This window comes from Lemur catta, chromosome 20 (assembly GCF_020740605.2).
Source record: "Lemur catta isolate mLemCat1 chromosome 20, mLemCat1.pri, whole genome shotgun sequence".
Classification (NCBI taxonomy): Eukaryota; Metazoa; Chordata; class Mammalia; order Primates; family Lemuridae; genus Lemur; species Lemur catta.
The window spans coordinates 3,191,838-3,213,048 of NC_059147.1; the positions used below are offsets into that span (position 1 = coordinate 3,191,838).

General features: G+C 56.7%; 1 protein-coding gene and 1 long non-coding RNA gene across 2 annotated transcripts in view; both read left to right on the plus strand.

Moving 5' to 3' along the window:
• The window catches only part of GPT2 (glutamic--pyruvic transaminase 2), a 34,561-nt gene that overhangs the window by 10,767 nt on the left and 2,583 nt on the right, over positions 1 to 21,211 (plus strand). Inside the window, exons 3-10 of the mRNA XM_045533347.1 lie at positions 870 to 978; positions 7,080 to 7,213; positions 9,463 to 9,706; positions 13,538 to 13,617; positions 15,361 to 15,497; positions 17,213 to 17,387; positions 19,248 to 19,403; positions 20,381 to 20,493. Coding sequence (XP_045389303.1) covers positions 870 to 978; positions 7,080 to 7,213; positions 9,463 to 9,706; positions 13,538 to 13,617; positions 15,361 to 15,497; positions 17,213 to 17,387; positions 19,248 to 19,403; positions 20,381 to 20,493 — 1,148 coding nt within the window. The remainder of the gene's footprint in view (positions 1 to 869; positions 979 to 7,079; positions 7,214 to 9,462; positions 9,707 to 13,537; positions 13,618 to 15,360; positions 15,498 to 17,212; positions 17,388 to 19,247; positions 19,404 to 20,380; positions 20,494 to 21,211) is intronic.
• LOC123625142 lies at positions 7,242 to 8,401 on the plus strand. Its single transcript, XR_006730413.1, has 2 exons — positions 7,242 to 7,660; positions 8,275 to 8,401. It is a non-coding gene; the product is annotated as an uncharacterized LOC123625142 (long non-coding RNA).

Genomic DNA, 21,211 nt, shown 5'->3' on the forward strand with positions numbered 1-21,211 from the left:
GCCTCTCTCAGCAGAGGTTCCCCACACGCGCCTGAGGCTTCGGAACAGGCCTCAGCCTTTCCTGGCCGGCAGATGCCTCCCACATCCAGCCCCACTGCCGGCCATGGCAGGCCCGGCGTCTCCTCCAGGTGCCGGCTGCCGCCAGCCTTTGCACACCCCTGTAATCGCACAAGTGCCCCTGGGAGTGGGGCAGGCAGGGGAGAAAAGCCGAGCTCCAGAGCTGGCACAGCTGAAGTCCCCTGGCTGGTGTCAGAGCCCTGAGCCCCGACCCCTCAGCACTCCTGGCTCAGCTCCTAAGCCACCAGCTTACACTTGCCCAGTGAGCTGGGTTTTACTGGCACTTTTGCACACATTTCCTTGCTTAATCCTGTTAATTTGTGAGGTTAGGGTGATTTTCTATGTTACAGAGATGAGGAAGCTGGCCCGGTTTTCAGCTGGGAAGGAAAGGGGGCCCAGGCCTTGGGGGAGACCCAGGGCCTAGAGAGGAGCACAGGCTGTGAGTACAGGGGGGTCTGCAGCCCTGTTCCTGTCACCTGGGTTTCGCCTGTGCACTCAGCCCTGGCCCCCTGCCCAGGAGACCCCTGGTCCTTGTGCCTCGGTGCACGGTCCTTTGTGGACGCGCTGGGGCCGGGGGCTGATAGAGCCTCACTCCACTCCTTGGCCGCTCTCCCAGCAGCCCGTGCTTGGCCCCAAGCCCAGGTCATGGCGCGTCCTGACTCCCGGCTTCTCCCCTTCTGCGGAGAGGTGTGCTGCAGCACTGTCCCTTGAAGTTGTCATCTTCCTACTGCCCCCTGCGCAGTGTCTGTTGTGCTCCTCCTGGGCTCTGGGAGTGGGGTGCTGGGAGCCCAGCCTGCACCTTGTTCCCCCAGGTGATGGCGCTCTGCACCTACCCAAACCTACTGGACAGCCCCAGCTTCCCGGAAGATGCTAAGAAACGAGCCCGGCGGATCCTACAGGCTTGTGGCGGGAACAGCCTGGGTGAGGCTCCAAATTGCCAGGCCCCCAAGGGCGTGAAATGGACGTGTGGTGGGCTGGAGCCCCAGTCTGGAATGTGGGATTGTGCGTGTGGGTGAGTGGGTGGCGGTGTGGGGTGGCAGACGCACAGAGTATGTGAAAAATAGCGTTCCTCTTCTCACCGGCCCGGGAGCCTCTCGTTCCCTGAGCTGGCGGTGCCGACGCGGTCTCCCGTGACGCTGGGCGCAGCTTGGTCGCCCGCTGAGCCTGCCTTCCACCGAGCAGAAGGCTTGCCCGGGGACGGAGGTGGAGTGGCAGCGCAGTGGCCAGTTTTGTTCAGCATTCTTATCTCTCTGTGGCCCCAGCTCCGAACGTGTCCCTGGTCGTCTAGGAGGTTGTGGCTAGTTGCTAGCGAAGGCAGCGCCTCAAGACCCCTCCGGCCCCCTCCTTGTGCTTTCTTCCGTCTGTGCCAGTTCCCCGCTTGGTCGTGTGCCGTCACCCCGGCGCTCGCCCTCCGCTCTGCTGGGAGCCCACGCCCAGCGCCCAGCGGTCTGCCTGGGACAGAAGTCCCGCCAGAGGACTTCCTGGCAGGAGGGCCCGGACCTGCCCTGTGGATGTGAAAGGGATATTGTCTCTCCCTCCCCTGCCCCGCTGGGCTTTGAGCCTCTGGCCCTTGTTATCCTCCCATCTCCTTTCCTGTTTATTTCTGCCCCTTCCTTCTTCGAGGCCTACACCGGAACCGGCTTCCTTCGCCCTGAGGAGTCCAGTTGTTCTCAGAGCTTTCTTGGGACGGGCGTCCTGATGTTCTGGAATGTGGAGCTTAGAGGAGACAGATTTCTGTGGCTTGCCCGGCAGGGAACCAGCTCCCCTTGGTCTCTGTCGTCTCCCTCTCTTTCCTCACCTTTTTTTGCTGTGTCCCTTTATCGAGAGCCCTCTGCTTACCTTCCTGCCGTGGCCATCCCCCTAGCCCTCTCTCTCTGAGGCTGGGCACTGTCCTGGGGGTGGCCCTCGCAGGAAGGGGCCAGCACCCCTCGCTTTCCTGCCTGCCTGCTGGCTGGGGTGTGGGCCAGCACCTTGCATGCCGAGGCCCACACCACAGGCTGGCAGAAGGCAGCCCAGCGGCCTGGCCGCAGCTCCTCTTCCTCCTGCCCCCTCCGCCTGGCCCAGAGGACAAAGGTGCTTCTCAAAGACCGTGGGTCGAGACTCCTGGAAGCCCCAGCTGAGAGGTGGGGCGGGGGGTGGGGTGGGATTTGCCTTCTGGTCGTCTGATGTGAATGTCTGGGGACCCTTGTCCACTGCGCTAAGCCTCACCAACAGGTTTGTGCGACTCTGTGTCAGCCAGAGCTGGGGTTGTGGGTTTGGGAGGCTGTGTCCCTGCCGGTCCCCTCTTGGGGTGTTACAGAAAGAGACCAGTCGGCCTTCATGGTTTTTGTGACCCACACTGAGTTCCATCCCAGGATCTCATGAACAGAGGTGAGGTAGTTGCACTCTGGGCCTCTCTCCTCCTCCTTCAACTAGGAAGTACTCTGTACCCAGCTCCTGGGCTTGCAGGGAAGGTTGACGTGTTGCTAAAGCCTTTGCTCGGTGTGGAGAAGCCCCGCCCCTGTGGGGGTCACTGCCAGGCCCTGCCCATTGCGGGCAGAGGGGCAGTGTGGTCCTTCCCATGCCAGGGACGTGGGGCCCTTGTGCTCTGTCAGCTACGCCATGAACGGCACTTTCCTGCCCATGAAGGTAAAAAATGGAGCGTGTCACTGTGCCCAGGGCCACCCTGACCCAAGTGGGGATTATTAAATATGTCCACAAAGTCTTGACGTTCACCTGGGGACATGTTTTTAACATGTCCATTAAAATTCCTGCCAAGACTTCATTTATTTTCTGTCTGACGAGTAATTCGGTTCTCAGGTTGTGTCCTGGATCTGTCATAGGATTGAGGTAAAACCTGGCACACGTCTGCCCCGGCGAGCCCCTCCCTGACCACACATGGTGACGCTGGGCACCGTGCTAGAGATGCAGGGCACTGGCAGAGGAGGCAGGGTGGAGGGCTGGGGGGGGAGGGTTTCTGTGCTCATAAAGGGAGAAACATTTAACAGGATTCATATAAACACATAATCCCCAGTTGTTCCTGGAGAAAGCTGTAGGATTGTAACAAGGGATTCTAATGCAGAGAGAGGGTTACAGAGAAGGTGGCATTCAAGCTCACGTGGAGCCTGAGTGGGACCTGCGACCGCGTGCCAGGCTGAGGGAGCAGGGAGTGTGAGGCACATGCTGTGCAAGGTTTGGGAACCGAGTGTGACTGAGTGATGGGGCCCTGGTGCGGCCGTGCTCAGTGAGGCTGGGAGCTTTGCAGTGGCAGTGATGCCAGTTCTAGGCCCTAGGACCTAGGTTGGCAGCGGGTCCTAAGCAGGGGTATAGTGAGGTGTGGCCGAGCAGTGGGCTAGGTGCTCTAGGAGAGAGGCACAGAAGAAATAGGTAACAGTCCCTACGCTAAGGGAGCTAGCAGTCAACATGGGGAGGAGGGCTCCCTCTGTATAAAATAACTGGCAAAATTACAGGCCAGGAGAGAGGCTGGGGGTGGGGCAGACTCTTTCAGGGCAGGCCCCCTGGAGACAGACTGGAAATGAGCCTTGAAGGATCAGTGCAGTCTGGAGCATGACATAAGATCTAAAGAAAAAGAAACTCAGGCTTGGGCGCGGTGGCTCACACCTGTAATCCTAGCACTCTGGGAGGCCGAGTTGGGCGGATCGCTCGAGGTCAGGAGTTCGAGACCAGCCTGAGCAAGAGCAAGACCCCGTCTCTACTAAAAATAGAAAGAAATTATCTGGCCAACTAAAAATCTATATAGAAAAAATTAGCCGGGCATGGTGGCACACGCCTGTAGTCCCAGCTACTCAGGAGGCTGAGGCAGGAGGATTGCTTAAGCCCAGGAGTTTGAGGTTGCTGTGAGCTAGGCTGACGCCACGGCACTCACTCTAGCCTGGGCAACATAGCGACACTCTGTCTCAAAAAAAGAAAAAAGAAAAAGAAACTCAGGAGCCTCCTTAGAAGGGTGGAAGGTCTGTGCCAGATGCAGAGGACTTGCCAGTGGGTGAGGGTCTGGGAATTCAAGGAAATGGCTGCACTTGAAGGCAGGGGAAAGGGGAGCCCTTGGCCGTTGTGGGATAGCCAGGCCCCAGGGGTGGGAAGTAGGACCTTCAAAGAAGGTAGGGGGAAATAGGGAGCCCTGGAAGGTTTCTATACTCAGAAATATCAAATAAATTACCCAGTGGGGAAAGCATTCTCTAACACTACTAGCATTTGCACTTTCCCCTCCTTTTTAATTTACAAAATACTTTAAATGTATTAGAATACCCAAGAAAATGCAACAAATATCCCTGTATCTACCACCCAGAATTGATACACGTTAATATTTGTTGCTTGACACCTTAGAGCGTTGGTCCCACCCCCTCACGGCTAGTCAGAGGGAAAGGGGTGAGTCTAATGCTGCACAAAGAGGCTGAGGCAAAGCCAGGGCATTTCAGTTCAGAGCTTTTAACCATGTTCCTCCTGGATCCCAGGCCTGAACTGATACATGCTGAGGCCCCAGAGAAGAATTTGCTATTTTTTAGAGCCCTATCCTTCCTCCTGGTGATGGTTTTGCAGTATCAATAAATGGAATAGGCTGTTATTTTTTAAATGTATAAAATTCAAAAGGTCTAAAAGCGCATACAATGACTTCCACCTCTGACCCCTAGTCTCCTGGTGCACTTCTCCAGAGAATTCACCTCACCAGTTTGAGTATTCCTCCAGAGAGATTTTGCACATGTACAAGTACATATTTCCATTTTTTTTTTTTTTTGAGACAAGGTCTCGCCCAGTTTCTAGGCGAGTTTCTATGATAATGCAGTGGCATTATCATAGCTTACTGCAGCCTCGAACTCCTGGACTCAAGCAATCCTCCTGTCCCAGCCTCCCGAGTAGCTAGGACTAAAGGCCCATGCCACCATGCCCAGCTAATTTTTTTTTTCTGGTTTTATGTGCCTTTAATACTTGTTTTTCCTTTCCTCTGTGTTCACTAAACAGGAATTTTTTTTTGTAAGGCTACTTTTTGTAGCTTTTTGTTTTTCCTTTTTATTTATCATGTTTTTAATTTCTTCTCTGAGGAGGAATTCTCTGAATCCGTATCTTCCAATTCAACTCGGTGCCTTTTGAGGCCACTGTGGCCCCAGCTAATTTTTTTATTGTTTGTAGAGACGGGGTCTCACCACATTGCTCAGGCTGGTCTCGAAATCCTGTCCTCAAGCAATCCACCTGCCTCCTCTTCCCAAAGTGCTAGGATTACAGGCTTGAGCCATCACACCCAACCTTCCAATTTATTTTAAAAACATAAATGGTGTCGCAGTGGCTCATGCCTGTAGTGCTAGCACTCTGGGAGGCCGAGGCGGGAGGATCTTTTTGAACTCAGGAGTTCGAGACCAGCCTGAGCAAGAGCGAGACCCCGTGTCTACTAAAAATAGAAAGAAATCGGCTGGACAAATAAAAATATATATAGAAAAACTTAGCCGGGCATGGTGGCGCATGCCTGTAGTCCCAGCTACTTGAGAGGCTGAGGCAGGAGGATTGCTTGAGCCCAGGAGTTTGAGGTTGCTGTGAGCTAGGCTGATGCCACGGTACTTTAGCCCAGGCAACAGAGTGAGACTCTGTCTCAAAAAAAAACAAAAAAAAACCCAAATGGCCTGAAGTTAAAAAATAAAAACTGTATGGAGGTACAGCAAACAAATTGGTGCATTTTACCAATATTAGTAAAATGCAGCAATATTCATGGACAACTGGAATGATTTTTACACATGTGCACACCTGTATAACCTCCCAGCCCCACAGTAGTGACCACTGTTGTAACTTGGAGCACTATACATTAATTTTACCTGTTTTTCAACTTCATGTAAATGGTGGCCTGAATTTTAACCCTAAATGGCAGCCCAAGGATATTGTTGACATGGGGTCTGAGTGGGTGGGGCACCTGCCCCGCAGCCCTGGGATGTGCGGTTGGTGCTGAGCTGGCAGGTTGTGCTGTTTTGGAGCACAAGTGTGCACCCATTTTCTCAAGTCCTGTAGAACTGTGTGTCGGCACCGGTGATAAAAACAGGAATCGCAGCTCTAATGGCCCATATTGTTCCAGGACATGGATAAATCCTAGGAGGGTGGGTGGAACAAGTATGGACACCACTTGACTGATTAGAAGCCAGGGCTTAGAATAATGTTGAGCATATGGGAACTGGCAGTCCGTAAGTATGGGATGGACGAATGGACATATGGATGGGTGGGTGGGCAGGTGGGTGGGTGGAGGGGTGGATAAGAGGACGGGTGGGTGGGTGGAGGGGTGGATGAACAGATGGGTGGGTGGGCAGGTGGGTGGGTGAAGGGGTGGATGAGAGGATGGGTGGGTGGGCAGGTGGGTGGGTAGAGGGGTGGATGAGAGGATGGGTGGGTGGGCAGGTGGGTGGGTGGGTGGAGGGGTGGATGAGAGGATGGGTGGGTGGGTGGAGGGGTGAATGAGAGGATGGGTGGGTGGGCAGGTGGGTGAGTGGAGGGGTGGATGAACAGGTGGGTGGGTGGAGGGGTGGATGAGAGGACGGGTGGGTGGGTGGAGGGGTGGATGAACAGATGGGTGGGTGGGCAGGTGGGTGGGTGGAGGGGTGGATGAGAGGATGGGTGGGTGGGCAGGTGGGTGGGTGGAGGGGTGGATGAACAGGTGGGTGGGTGGAGGGGAGGATGAGAGGATGGGTGGGTGGGTGGAAGGGTGAATGAGAGGATGGGTGGGTGGGCAGGTGGGTGAGTGGAGGGGTGGATGAACAGGTGGGTGGGTGGAGGGGTGGATGAGAGGACGGGTGGGTGGGTGGAGGGGAGGATGAGAGGATGGGTGGGTGGGCAGGTGGGTGGGTGGAGGGGTGGATGAGAGGGTGGGTGGGTGAGGCCCAGAGAGGTAGCTAAGCAGCTTGCCACAATTCCAGATCCCAGAGCAGTAGGAGCCAGGACCCACCTGAGATCCCTTTACTACTCTTCCCCACAGTTACTTACATGGCTGTCATACTGACCCTGAGCAGCCAGACCTCCCGCCTCTAATCTCTGTCTCGCTTGCTGTCCTACAGGGTCTTACAGCGCTAGCCAGGGTGTCAACTGCATCCGTGAAGATGTGGCAGCCTACATCACCAGGCGAGATGGTGGCGTGCCTGCGGACCCAGACAACATTTACCTGACCACCGGGGCTAGCGACGGCATTTCTGTACGTGTGGGGGTGGCTTGTTGTTAGCCAGCGTTCACCCACACAGAGGACAACCTTGCACGTTAGGGCCACGCATTTGAACCGGCTAGCAGGGAGCCAGGCCTGGGTGGGGGGAGGGCTGGCCACCCCTCTGGTCTCCCTGCCCTGGTGGCCTGCAGTTCTTGCCCCTTTTAGCCTGGAGACCGCTGTAGCCTCGATTTCCCTCAGGGCACACACCAGCAAGCCCAGGTGCACTTGAGGGTGCCCCTGGCCTTTCTGTCACTGGGCACATAACTCGTGTTCCTCCTCTGCCAGGCCCTGTGCCAGGCGCCGGGGAGACAGTGTGGAGCCAAACACGTCGTCTGGCCTTTGCCTGCACGCTAGTACTGGAGACGACCAGCGTTAGTGCCACATAGATAAAGGTCACATCACAAGCTTTCAGGTTCCCTTCTGCAGTGAAGAGGACAGGTGCTTCAGGAGGCAGCAGCAGGAGCTCTGACCTGGCGGGGTGGGCGTGAGGGGTCCGGAAGGTGACTGGGGAGGGCTGAGCAGAGACACTCAGAGCGAGCTGGGCTGGGCGACGGGAGAGGGAGCGCGTTCCAAGCAGAAGGGCGCTGTGTGCGGAGGCCGGGAGTTGGGAAACGGGGAGTCAGGGTGGACGGGGAGCCAGGGTGGACGGGGAGCCAGAGTGGACGGGCACACACAGCCCCGGCCACGGGTCCCAGGAGCAGGGCTGGGCAGGCAGTGGCAGCTGAGTCCTTGGGGACTTGGAGGCCACTGTGAGGATTTAGGTCATTGTCCTAGGAACAGCAGGGAGCCGTTGAAGGTTTGAAGGCGGAGAGGGACATAATTAGATTTATGTTCTTAAATTTACATTGTGTCTGGGAGGGGCACGGACTGAGGGGGCGTTGGGAGGCAGGAAGAGAGGCGGAGCGTGTCCGCGGTGGCTCGGCTGGAGGAGTCTGGACTGGGCGTGGGGGTCCGCGGCCCTCCATGGCCTGTAGCACTCCCCTCCCAGGGCCTGGCTTGTTCACTCTCCCTCCGCAAGGAGCGGTGTGCTACCCGGTTCCTTCCTTCTGCAGGGGGGCTGTCTTCATTTCCTGAGCGTCAGGGCGTGGATGTTTGTTGAGTGAGCTGCTCCTTCCGCAAAGCATTTCTAGTGCATTAAATTCTTACTGGAGCCCCGGAGGAAACCGAGGCCCAGAGACACTCAGGGGTCTGAGCCCGGTTCTTGTGGCAGGTGGGATTCTAACGCTGGGGCTGCCGCCCGACCGCGGCACCTTCCGCTGCCTTCTGCTCTCAGCTCCCAGAGCAGCCCGGTGCGGCAGGGCCCTGGGCCGGTGCGCGGGCCTCATCGAGGAGGCGCCCCTGTCGGTCTGGTGTCGTTCTTGCAGCGGGAGCTGAGCTTGGGGAAGGAGCTGTTCCCGCGTGCCAGGTGCAGATCTCCTGCACCCGACTCCGGCTTATTAATTCAGTGAATTATTGCCTCCTCCCCTGATGCCCCGCAGAGTTCCCGCGGCCTGGTTTTTCAGGAATCTCACAGGCGCGTGCGCACGCGCGCACACACACACACACACACACACACCACACGCGCGCACACACACACACAACCACACACATACAACCACACACACACACACCACTACCACACACACACAAACACCCACAAGCACACACAACCACACACATACAACCGCACACACGCACACACACACCCCACAACCACACACACCCCCCACAACCACACACGCACACACACACACGCACCACTACCACACACACACCCCACAACCACACACGCGGTCTGCTCAGCTCTGACGGGTCAGAGCGCCACCTGCTGGCAGTAGGCGGGCATCCTGTCCCATTTCAACAGCGCTGTCCAGGGCTCTTTCCGACCGCAGGCGCTGATACTGCCGGTCAGTCAGATTCCTGGGGCCCACCCAAGGCATACGGAATCAGGGTTACGGGGGTGGGGTCAGAATATTAATAATTCTGAGACAGGCCAGTTTGGGGACTGCTATTTTAGAAGCATTAACAATACAAGCATTGAGTCTTTAACTAAGCGTCACACGCTCTGCTAAGAACTTGAAACGTGTGACTTTGCTCACTCCCTGCAGCAGCCCTCGTCTCAGATGAGGACGCGGAGACGCGGGGAAGTGAGGCATCGTGTGCAGGGCTGTGCTGGAAGCGGGCGGCAGGGCCTGTCTGCTCCTCGGCTCCCGCGGGGTGGGCAGTGGGGTGGCTGTCTAGATGTGACTTCTCGGTTGCAGACGATTCTGAAGATTCTCGTCTCCGGGGGTGGCAAGTCACGGACAGGCGTGCTGATCTCCGTCCCCCAGTACCCCCTCTACTCCGCGGTCATCTCTGAGCTCGACGCCATCCAGGTGAACTACTACCTGGACGAGGAGAACTGCTGGGCCCTGAATGTGAACGAGCTCCGGCGGGCAGTGCGGGAGGCCAAGGACCACTGTGACCCCAAGGTGCTCTGCATCATCAACCCTGGGAACCCCACAGGTCCGCATTTTACTTCCTCGCCAGTTTCTCGGGAGGTGGGGCGGCTGGTACACTGGCTGTCTAGACACGGAAGGGTTAACAAACGATGCGAGGTCCTCTCTGTCCCCAGTTTCTCAATCCAGTTCCAGATTTGCTAACAGAAAGACATAAAAATTGCTGCAGGCCACCGGGGAGGTGAGCAAATGCAGGCGTTTTCTCAGGCAAGGTTATGCTGCTACTCAGACCAGATTTGTTCCTGTTCTCCCTGAGTTTGCAAAGACTCACCTCCCTGACGTCGTCCACACGGACTTGTCACCATTAGACAACCATCACCATTAGTCATAGGCCTCATTTAGCTTCACTCCCACTTGTTTTTCTGAACCAGTTTTTGGAATGCTGGTGTGTGCTTTTTGTTTTTCTTTGACACAGCATTGCTGTGTACTTTGAGGCCTGAGAAGAATACATCATATTAAAAAGAAAAGCAACCAAACTAAAAAAAAAAAAGCTAGTTTCCAGAAGTTGAAAAGCACCCCAATTTTGCATATTTTTCTTTACAAAAAAGTGCACAGTCCTGGCCGTTTTCATCTTTCCGGGCTGCTGGCTTCATATGCCCCCGATGCTGTTTGGATGCAGAGAACAAGGGCTTCTCTCTCTTCCTTTGTTGAGATAAATTGGGTCAAGGCCAAAATGCGTTGGAGTTGATTGTGGAATCTGTATGCTCGGGAACATCAAATGATGCTGCAGGCAGCTGCAGGCAGCACTTGAATTCCAGAGTGCGGAAAATGGGGGCAGTTGGCGGTAACACTGCCTATTCACCCTCCTCCTCGAGGGAGCGGGTGAGAATCTAACGTGATGCCGCAGAAAAGTGAGAGGGCTGGGTTCCCGGTCCGGCTGTGCATTAGAATCACACAGCGAGCTTTGAAAAAACTCAGAGGCCGGGTCATACCCCCAGAATCTCTGGAGCTGAGCATTAATAGCCTGCGCAGCTGAGAGTGAGAATTAGTTCCTCAAAACAGTGTTCTCAAACTTGAATTCGCTCAGATGCGCACTGCTAGGCCCCACCGTCAGGTATTTTGATAGAATTGGTCTGGGGTAGGGCTTGAGGGTTTGCATTTCCAACTCCCAGGTGATACTTACGCCGGTCCCAGGACCACACTTGGAATAGCAAGTCCTACAACATCTTAGGAAAGACTCTACCTAGTCCACATTATAGAGTCAGTACTTTCTTGGCCAGATGTTTACATCAATCTTTTCACCAGACTATCTGGGAAGAAATAATGGTACCAGAGACTTTCCTATTCTAACTAAAGGGGTCATAATCTATTAATATAATATTAACATAAGTAATTTTTACATAAAGAGTGACTTTATGAGTGGGCAGAGTCTGGCTTTGCTCTCTGGGGTCTTCACTGTGGGAAAACCAGTCAGCTGTTGGAAGAGGGCTGTGGAAAACAAACCCACCTGTGATGGCCAGGTGTCTCGTCTACACCACACACGTGACCAGCTTGGCCAAAAGCTGTCAAAAGAGACTAGGTTATCGAGCCGGGGATCTTTTGGTTACAAGACAGAAACCCAAGTCGAGATGGAGGGTCTAGGTCATGGCGCTGTGGGGCCCGGGGCGCCACAGGGACCCCTGTCCGTTTCTAGCTCTGCTCTCCCCTGGGCTGGATTCCTTCTTAGGAGGGAGCTGTCCTGGGGATGGTCAGCCATCTCCCAGCTTCAGCCGAACCCCCTTACAGCAGAGCCTCCTCCGTAGTTTCACGGAAAGTCCCAAGCCACACTTCTGGGCCCGAGTTGGGTCACTGGCCCATCCCTGAGCCAGTCAGATCACTGGGACTCTGATTGGCCGGGCCCGTGTCCCACACCCCCCGTGGGGGTTCCCCCAGGATGGTCGTGATCTGTCACTCAGAAACGGGCAGGGTGCTTGGCAGGCACGAGCGGCAGATGTCCCATCAGTGCGTGGGAAATCCATTTGGCCCAGCCTCTGTGGAGAGGCCCTTGGGGACCCCTCTCCAGCCTTTGGGGCCTGTATCAAAGCCGTATCTCTTGTCTCTCCGAGCTGGGCAAAGCTGTGCTCTGACCCCTCTAAAGCACACCTGACTTTCCCTTCTCCTACACGACTGTTCATGCCTTTGTCTCCCTGCGTTGGCTCAGTGGGCATGCTCTAAGTGACAAGTGACTGCTGTGTCCTAGGCCCTGGAGAGAAATTAGCTCTGTCCTTATTCTCACGTTTACGTCGAATGTATCAGTGGAATTGTTTGCACACCTTGAGTCTCATTTCCTTTACTGAGCTGAAGGCTTTCTGAGGCTCTGGGTCTTGCTTGGTTCCTGTCTGTGTTCCCTTTAGCGTTTAGTGAACATGGATTGGCATATTCTGGTACTCGAGTCCTTACTTGCTTTCTAGCAAAATGCAGTTTGTGAGGTCAGGGGCCTGGGAGGGCAAGACCAGGGGGTCACAGGCAGGGTCTCCTCCCTGGGTAGCCAGCTACCGTCTCGTCTGGGAGAGCAGCAGCTGGCTCCTTGGAGAAACCAGGGCCTGCCGCTCGCCAGGAATCGGGAACCGTGAGCTGGCTTCGGGTGAAGCCCAGTCGGTGCTGCTTGGCAGGAGGAAAGTCGGTCCCTTAGTAAAGGAATTGGTTCAATACTCAGATAGTTCAGGGTGGAAATCCTGGCTGAATCATACCATGCTCTTACAGAATATATGTATATATTTTTTTCCAGACGTATTTTTAATATTGTTTCATAGACAAGAATATAGATACTTTTATTTTTAACGAAAAGGTAACAAACACACTCTACGTACCTCTTTGCATCAAGATGTATCTGTGTGCGTATACAAATAATATATGTTCATATATATACATATGCACACACTTAGATATATACGTAATATATGCAGATATATATATATGGTAAAGAAACGCCTTTTTAAAGAAGGCATCAAGCCTGATTATAGTGGTGCTTTTCCAGACGATGTTGTGAACACATGAGACATTCCTGGTGCCACACTCAAAGGAGGTCTCAGGAAACATCGGGGAGGGTCCCGTTTCCACCTTACTGCGTTGGCCCCTTTCCCCACCTGTACTCGTGGCATTTCTGTGAGCTGATGGGTTACAGTCTTGCTGTTTGCACTGATTTCTCTAAAACGGATGGTGAGTGTTTCCGTTCATGTTGACTCAAGTCCCAAAGACGGAGACTGAGCCGAGGAGAACCAGAGCACTGACTGTCATTGTCACTAGCGAGGCCGAGCTCCGCAGTCGCAGCCGACAGGAGGTGCGAAGCTGGTGCCCAGGCTCGTTCACTGAGCATTTATTCCGTCGTTGGCTGAGCCCCTGCTGAGTGCTGGCTGTGAGGATAAGTGATGAGCCAGGGTAGGCTTGCCCCTGCCCGTGGAGCTCGCGTGTGCCTGCTGGGGCGAAGGTGGGCTGACTGTCACCCGATCACCGGCAGCCAGCGCAGTTCTCCACCGTGTGATGCTGGCGTGCGGCGAGGGGAGCCGAGCTGCCAGACTGAACTGCTTCCGCTTTATTTTCCTGCTCTTTGTGACACTTCCACGCCTTGCCATCCTGCTGCGCAGACATGCCGCGTGCACACGCCTTGTAAAAATAGCGGGAAAGTCGGTACGAAGTGCGGCTCCCTCCACACGTCTGCCTTCAGCGAGCCAGAGGAAGGCGGCCGACCCTCTGGCCCGCTGCGGGCCGACTGCACCGTCAGGCGCGGCACCCAGGGAGGGGAATCTCTTGGGGTCTTGAGGGAGCACAGGACGGCCACGTGCTTCTGGGTGGGGTTCTGACCCAGGAACAATTTAAACAGCAGTACAAGCTACTTGTTTGTTTTCTTGGGGTTTTATAGGCCAGGTACAAAGCAGAAAGTGCATCGAAGATGTGATTCACTTTGCCTGGGAAGAGAAGCTCTTTCTCCTGGCTGACGAGGTAAGAGCGGCCCATCTCCGCCCTTGGCACGTGGGGGTTGGCTTGCCCCTCCAGGGGCGGATCCAGGCCTGACTGTCCTGCGGCCGGAGAGCTTGATTGGTGGTGGAGGAGTGGTTCATGGCGTGGAGGTTCAGTGTTACAACCTGTGAGACTGTGACCGAAATGTCCTCACATTGGTTTGGACTCTTAGTTATAAATTTCAGAAATTTAACCTCAATCACTCTAAACTTAAAAGAAAAAAAAGATGATGGGGTCCCAGTTACACAGCTAGATCCAGGGACTCAAACTGCATCTTCCAGACCTTCTCTCTCTCTGCCATCCCTCTTTGTTGGCCTCATACCCAGATCTGTTACCTTCCCAGCCTAGAAATTCCCGGCCTGGAAGGAGGGCTTTGTGTCCTGGTGGTTCCAGCGGAAGTCTCAGAGCTGAGCTTCATTGGTTCAGCTTGGGCCACACATCCATTGCAGAACCAGCCACCATGGCCTGGGAGGTACCATATGCAAACTGGCCAGGTTCAGGGCGAGGGGAGGGATCTCTGCCCCGTCCTCCCAGACCTCCAGATGGGCAGCAGGGGAGGGTTATTCCCCGAGGGCAGGTCAAGGGGCTCTTACCCAAGAGGGGAGAGTGGGTGCCCACTGGCAGAAACAACTGATGCCTACTCGTCCGCCTGCAATTGTATCCCCTGGTGCTTCTGTCTCCAGGGTCTTGCTGAATTCTCACAGCCCATGAGGAGGGGATCTTAACTAACCCATCACTGTTGCTTCTGGAGCCGAGGTCTGCTCATTTGTTTTCTGCTTTGCAAGAAATAAACAGGGTCCCCCAAATCCTGTTTCCACTTCATCTTCCTTTCTGCGTGGCTCTGGCTGGCTGTCATCTGGCACCCTGCCTTCATTTCTTCACTCCTCCTCTCTCTCACAGCTCACCCACTAAATCATCTTAATTGATAGTAGATGGGCCTAAAATCTTCGTTTCTAAAGGAGAGAAGGGGCAGCAGAGAGACCGTGCTTCTCCTCATGACCTGGTGCACAAACCTCCCCGGGTCTGTGAGGAGGAGCGGCCGAATGCCAGGCTCGTGGGCAGATGCAGCGGCCCGAACTGCCCACTGACACACAGGGCCCCAGGTTTCCCTGATCCTCCAAATGGGTGTGGGAAGTGAATCTCAAAGGCAGAGTGGGGGCTGCCCACCGAATGCTAGACCCCGGGGACCAGGAAGAACCGACAGGTGTGGGTGCTGCTGTGGCCGTGGAGAGTGGATGGAAAACCAAAGGACGGCAGACTGGGGCAGTGTTGTTAGGAAAGCCAGCAGGCCAGCCCTTCAAACAGGGAGGTCGGAGAAAAGGGACATTAACTGCTGTCATTATGAACGTTAATAAAGGAAGTAAACATTGTGCTTTGGGGGGAAGATGGGAGTCCTTGGTATCGTCACTGGTCAGATGAGGCAGAAAGGGGGTCTGGAGATTGGGCAAGGCTAGATGTGGGAGAAACCGAGTGAGTCCCCCAGCCTGCAGCCTTGCCTCTGTGCTTATTCTGGAAAGTTCCTTCAGGCACATTCTGGCCTGGAAGTGGCATTGGAGGCTGAGCTGGCTGTCCAGGGCTGGGCCCCATGACCTGACTGCAGGTCACATGTGCCCTCCTCTCCTCAGGCCCGGAGGGGCTGTGTCCCCTCAGCAGCCCTTGGCAGCAGCTTGCACAGGCTCATTCCCCTCAGAAGGACTCGTGTGACTGTCGTGTCCTCCCCTGCAGGTGTACCAGGACAACGTGTACTCTCCAGACTGCAGATTCCACTCCTTTAAGAAGGTGCTCTATGAGATGGGGCCCGAGTATTCCAGCAACGTGGAGCTGGCCTCCTTCCACTCCACCTCCAAGGGCTACATGGGCGAGTATGTTGGCCTCCACTCCCCTGCGCCTCTGGGTCCGCCGAGCCCACCGTGGCCTCCTCGCCACCTGCTCCTCTGCCCTGCCTTGAAGTCCACCCACTTGTGTGGAGAGGAGGCCACCCTTGTGTGGAGGAAACAGGCTGCCCCTGCTGCGGGGGAGAGCCCGGGGTGCGAGAACAGCCTGGTGCAGGGTTCAAATAAAATAAGGCCATGCTTGAAAGAAACCGGACCATGGGTGAATTGAGGAAATGAAAACAGGGCCTCGTGGCAGCTTTTGACACTTGGTGTTTTCTGCCAGCCCTGTGTCTGCTGCCCCGACAGCGATGTCGGAGGGGCCAGGGAAGGCAGGTTGAGCGGACAAGCAAATGCTCTCAGGCTGGCAGGCCAAGCTCTGTGTGCACGGCCGGCGTAGGCACTAGGTGGCCTCAGAGACCGGAAGGCCAGCCTCATCCCTGTGGTTGCTCCTCCAGCTGGTGTTTGTTAAGCTCTTACTGAGTCCCAGTGCCGATGTGAGCACCGAGTACACAGCAGCGACTGAGCCGCAGCGGTCCCTGCCCTCACAGCGCCCGTGTCCTAGCGAGGAGAGGGAGGCCGTGGACAAATCGCGTGTCCGATGGAAAAAGATAACTAGAGAAGAGGCAGGAGTGCCAGGTGGGGTGGGGTCGGGCTTAATAGTGCCGTCTCACCGAGGGGTTGGCTGTTAAGTTGAGACCCAAAGTCGGGGACAGAGGGGACGACGCAGACACCTGGCGGAAGGGCGTTCCAGGCAGCAGGGGCAGCATGTCCAAAGGCCCTGAGGTGGATGCACTCCTGACATGTTGGAGGAGCAGCCAGGGGGCTGGAAAGGGGTCAGTGACAGTGGCAGGAGGCGTAGCTCCAGAAAGTATGGTTAATGTTGTTGATTTGATTTGAAAAGAATTTATTTTTAATTCATTGCATGTTCTCAGCTTATTATGATGTGAATGTATCAATGAGGATTCTTTTGGCTATAAATTGCAGAAATTGAAGTTGAACTGCCTTACAGCAAAGAGGCATTTTTAAAAAAAAAAAAAAAATCCATGTTGGTAAAAGGTCCAAAGATAGAGCTGAATCAGGGACTTAAATGTGTCAGAGGGAGCCTGACTCTGCTTTCTTGCCTTGTTTGGTTTTCTCTCTCAGCTCTGTTCTCCCTTTGGGTTGGTTTTGTTTTCAGGCAGCAGAAATTGTTCTAGGAAAAGTCCTCACACTGATGCTCATTGGCACCAGTGACTCATGTCCCCACCCCTGGTGGCCGTGCAGGGGTGACGCCAGGCCCCAGCCCGTGCCCGTTTCAGGCAGGGGCCGTGTGCTGGGCAGGGCTCAGGCTAAGTCTCTGTAACAAAGAGGCCCACAGATGCAGTGGTTCAGCCAAGGTGGGAGTGTCCCTCTCTCTGACAGAGCCCAAAGGTAGGGGGAGCCCAGGGCAGGCACTGCCCCTTGAGGTCACCCAAGCACTGGGGCTGGTGGCCCTGCCTTCTCCACGCGCGGCACCCACCAGTGTCGCCGTTTCCCGGGAAGGGGGAGGCGGGCGCGTGCTCTTTCCCTGCGAAGAGTCCGCACGTGTCGCTTCTGTTCACCTTCCGCCGGCAAGAACCGGCCGCACCTGGCCATCTGGTGCTGGGGGGATGCAGGTTCTGTCTGTCCACATTGCTTGAGGTCTTTTGTAACTGGTGGTCCTGTCCCTCTCCTCAACCCTCCAGGTGTGGCTACAGAGGGGGCTACATGGAGGTGATCAACCTGCACCCCGAGATCAAGGGCCAGCTGGTTAAGCTGCTCTCGGTGCGTCTGTGTCCACCAGTGTCTGGACAGGCCGCCATGGACATCGTCGTGAACCCCCCGGTGCCAGGAGAGGAGTCCTTTGAGCAGTTCAGCAGGGTGAGTCGGCTGTGACCTGTCCTGTCCGCGTCACTGCTGCCGCCAGGGGCACTAGGGAATTCCTGCCATGCGGGTGGCCGGTCTCGTCTCCAAGTGGCCAGGTGGCAGCCTCCTGGGGCGTGGCCTCTAGGAGCTGCTCCTTGTTCCCGCTGGTGCCTGAGCGCCCCCCCCCCCACCAACGAGTTGATTAAGTCCAAAGGTGCTGGCCGGGCGCGGTGGCTCACGCCTATAATCCTAGCCCTCTGGGAGGCCGAGGTGGGTGGATTGTTTGAGCTCAGGAGTTTGAGACCAGCCTGAGCAAGAGCAAGACCTTGTCTCTACTAAAAATAGAAATTATCTGGGCAACTAAAAATATATATAGAAAAAATTAGCCGGGCATGGTTGTGCACGCCTGTAGTCCCAGCTACTCGGGAGGCTGAGGCAGGAGGATCGCTTGAGCCCAGGAGTTTGAGGTTGCTGTGAGCTAGGCTGATGCCACGGCACTCTAGCCCGGGCGACAGAGCGAGACTCTGTCTCAAAAAAAAACCACAAAAAACAAAGGTACTTCGGACATTGTTTGGACACTGGGCATTGTTTTGAAGTAGGCAGACTGTGAATGTGCGGGGGCAGGTAGAACCTTCCTCTTCCTCACCTGTGAGCACCATGGTCCAGTAGGCACCCAGAGGGAAGGGCCTCGTCCTGATAACATTCCGGGGGACTTTGTTATGAAACTCAGAAGAGGAACCAGGGTGGATGGGCACAGCGTCGACCCTCAGCCTCTGCCCAGCCAGGTGTGCTCACTGCTCCACGCGGTCCACTTGGGACCCTCTCAGCTGAAGTGACAGACACACAACTCTGACGAGTTTAAACAAAAAAAAAAAGGAATTATGGGTCATGTAACCTAGAAGTCAGCTCCCAGCTGCTCTAGACGCACATCTTTTTTTTTAATTGTGGTGAAATACACATAACAAAATTTATCTTTTTGATCTTTATGAAGTGCACAGTTCTGTGGCATTAAGGACATTCACGCTGTTGTGCAACCATCACCACCTCCATCTCCAGAACTTTTGTCATCCTAAACGGAAACTGCGTACCTACCGACCACTAGCTCCCTGCTCCCCGCCCCCCAGCCCCGGGCAGCCGCCCTTCTGCGTCCTGCCCTTGTGAAGTCCCCTATTGTAGACACTCATGTCAGTGGACTCGTGCAGTGTCTGTCATTGTGATTGGCTGGTTTCGCTTAGCACAGCATCCTCCAGGCCCCTCCGCGCTGCGGCCTGCATCACGGTGAAGGCTGGCCGTGCTGCGCTGTGCGGCTCGACCACGTGACCCATACCCACTCATGTGCAGGCTCACCTGTCACCCCTCCCGCAGTGGCCCCCGCAGCCGTCCCAGACGCTCGGCTCTGGCTTTGCACACACGTCCAGCTCCCAACCAGTCACTGCCCTGAGTTGCTTTGCCTGGGCCCCGTGTTCCACACACAGCGGACTGGAAGTGGGGAAGGGTGGTCCCCCCAAATGGAGTGGGGGGGCCTGTCCACAGAAGGAGCGTGTCTCCCAGCATCCTGTTCTGGGATGTTCCTCTCAAGAGCCAGGTCCCTTCAGAGCGACGGGCAAGGGCTGGTTTTTCTCGTTTTCAGGAATGACTTCCTGGTACAAGAATAGAGCCCATGATGCGGGCTACCCAGGACCCCCCTGTGGTCTAGAACTCCCCAGGGGTCTGTGAGCGCCACGCCCAGGGCGCCTGGCAGCCTCCCGGGCCGAGCACTGTGGACCCGGTTCCTGCAGGGAGACCCACCCGCTGGCGGTCGCGGAGCGCACGGGCTGGTCTGCGGCCTGTCTCCCGCAGAGGCGCTGACTCCCGCCGTGCTGTCCGTCTCTGCAGGAGAAGGAGTCGGTCCTGGGTGATCTGGCCAGAAAGGCAAAGCTGACGGAAGACCTGTTCAACCAAGTCCCGGGGATCCACTGCAACCCCTTGCAGGGCTCCATGTACGCCTTCCCGCGCGTCTTCATCCCGCCCAAGGCCGTGGAGGTGGCTCAGGTGTGCGGCTCGGGCGCGCGGAGACGTGGGGGGGCCCTTCCTGCCCTGGGGAGCCGGGCTGGCCCGAGGCCCACTGGTGTCCACCGCGTGAAGGTGGCGGGTTCTCGGGTGGGCCCCAGCCGCGCAGTGGGATGGGGCACGCTCGAGGCCAGCCCCGGGGGGAGGTGCTGGCCCGGGCTCTGCTCCTGCCGCTGCTCTGACCGGAGGTGCCGGTGCGAGACGAGCCGGGAGGAGCGGGAGCCGTTTCCTCCTCCCGGCCGCCTCGGCCTGTAGCCGCGCCTCTCACACCCGAGTGTGCACACCTGGGGTCGGGTGGAAGGGCCTGTCCTGCCCAAGAGTGTGCATTTCCAACCCGCTCTCAGCTGGTGCCACAGCCCCCACTTTGGGGATCAAGGGCAGAGCAGTGTTTCTGAAAGTGGTGCCTTCACCCAGCCCCCGAACTCCCTGAGTGCCTTGTTAAACACTCGGAGTCTAGCCCGGACACCAGTCCCCCAGAGCCACGGAATCAGAATCCCTGCAGCCCCAGCCGGCCCCCCGCGGTGATTGTCCAGGCCGGTGTGTGAGAAGCTCGGTCGACAGCTGCCCCAGAGAAGCTTGTCCCCTGAGATCCCCCGGGCGCAGACTTCAGGCCCCGCTGTCAGAGTGTTACGTGGCTTGGCACGTATGAAGGGACCGTTGGTGCTTGTTGAGCCGCTGCCTGGGGATGGGGTGCGAGGGAAGTAGACTGGCCGTCCCCACGAAGGGCGGAAGCCCCCGGCAGCCCTGCAGTAGCCTTCGCGTGTCCTGTTCCCTGCACCAGGCACCAGCAGTGCCCCAGCGTCCCGGGGTGGTGCCTCTCCAGGGCAGAGGAGAGGGGCACCGCCTTGGGAAGGAGAACCGCCACTGAGGTCTTCCTCCGGCTTTCAGCTCTTAATGGCATGTTCGTGCCACGCCGAGCCGCAGAGGAAGCCCAAGCTCTGCCCTGCTTCCTCCCGCAGGCCCACAGGATGGCCCCGGACATGTTCTACTGCATGAGCCTCCTGGAGGAGACCGGCATCTGTGTTGTGCCTGGCAGTGGCTTCGGGCAGCGGGAAGGCACCTACCACTTCAGGTAGGGCCTCCTCTGTGCACCCGGGGCTGGTCCTGGCTTTGTCCAGGGACACTTGGGCCTCTTGACGCGGAGCGTAGGGCTGGCTGCGGGGACAGGGCTGCGGAGCCACCGTCCTCCCTTGAGTTCCGGCTGCACCACCGCGCCGTCCACCCTGCGGCAGAGCCGAGCCGACGGGGCAGCTCAGCCAGGGCTGCCTTCCCGCTGAGCCAGTTCTGTTCAGAACGGCGGCTGCTCCACGCGTGCTGCTATCACGTGGCTCCTGCAGCAGACGCTGGAGAAGGAAGTGCCGTGAGCTGCCAGCACCGGGAGCCACGCCTTGGCCCAGCCAGCGTCACGGGCAGCGTCCCCCACGGACAGATCGTGTCTAGGTGGCCGTTTCACCTTGTCCTCACCTCAGTGACTTGTGGCTCATTGAAAAAGCCACGTGATCAGAGGGCTGCCCGGAGGGTCGGGAAGCCGACTGGCAAGACTAGAGGGAAGTGTCGGCTACGGTGGCAACTGGGGGATTCCTTGGGATGACCGCAGGGCGCTGTCAGAGACTGGGGGGGAGGAACAGGCCCGTCCGGCAGGCGCGGGAGCCCGCTGTCCTCCAGGGGCGGCCGAGGCTCGTGCTGCGGAGCAGCCCTGTCCGCGTGGGCCGCGCAGGCTGCTGCAGGGCGGGGCGCGTCCCCCACGCTCAGACGCCAGCCCGGCTCGTTGCTTGTGTTCACGTCACTAC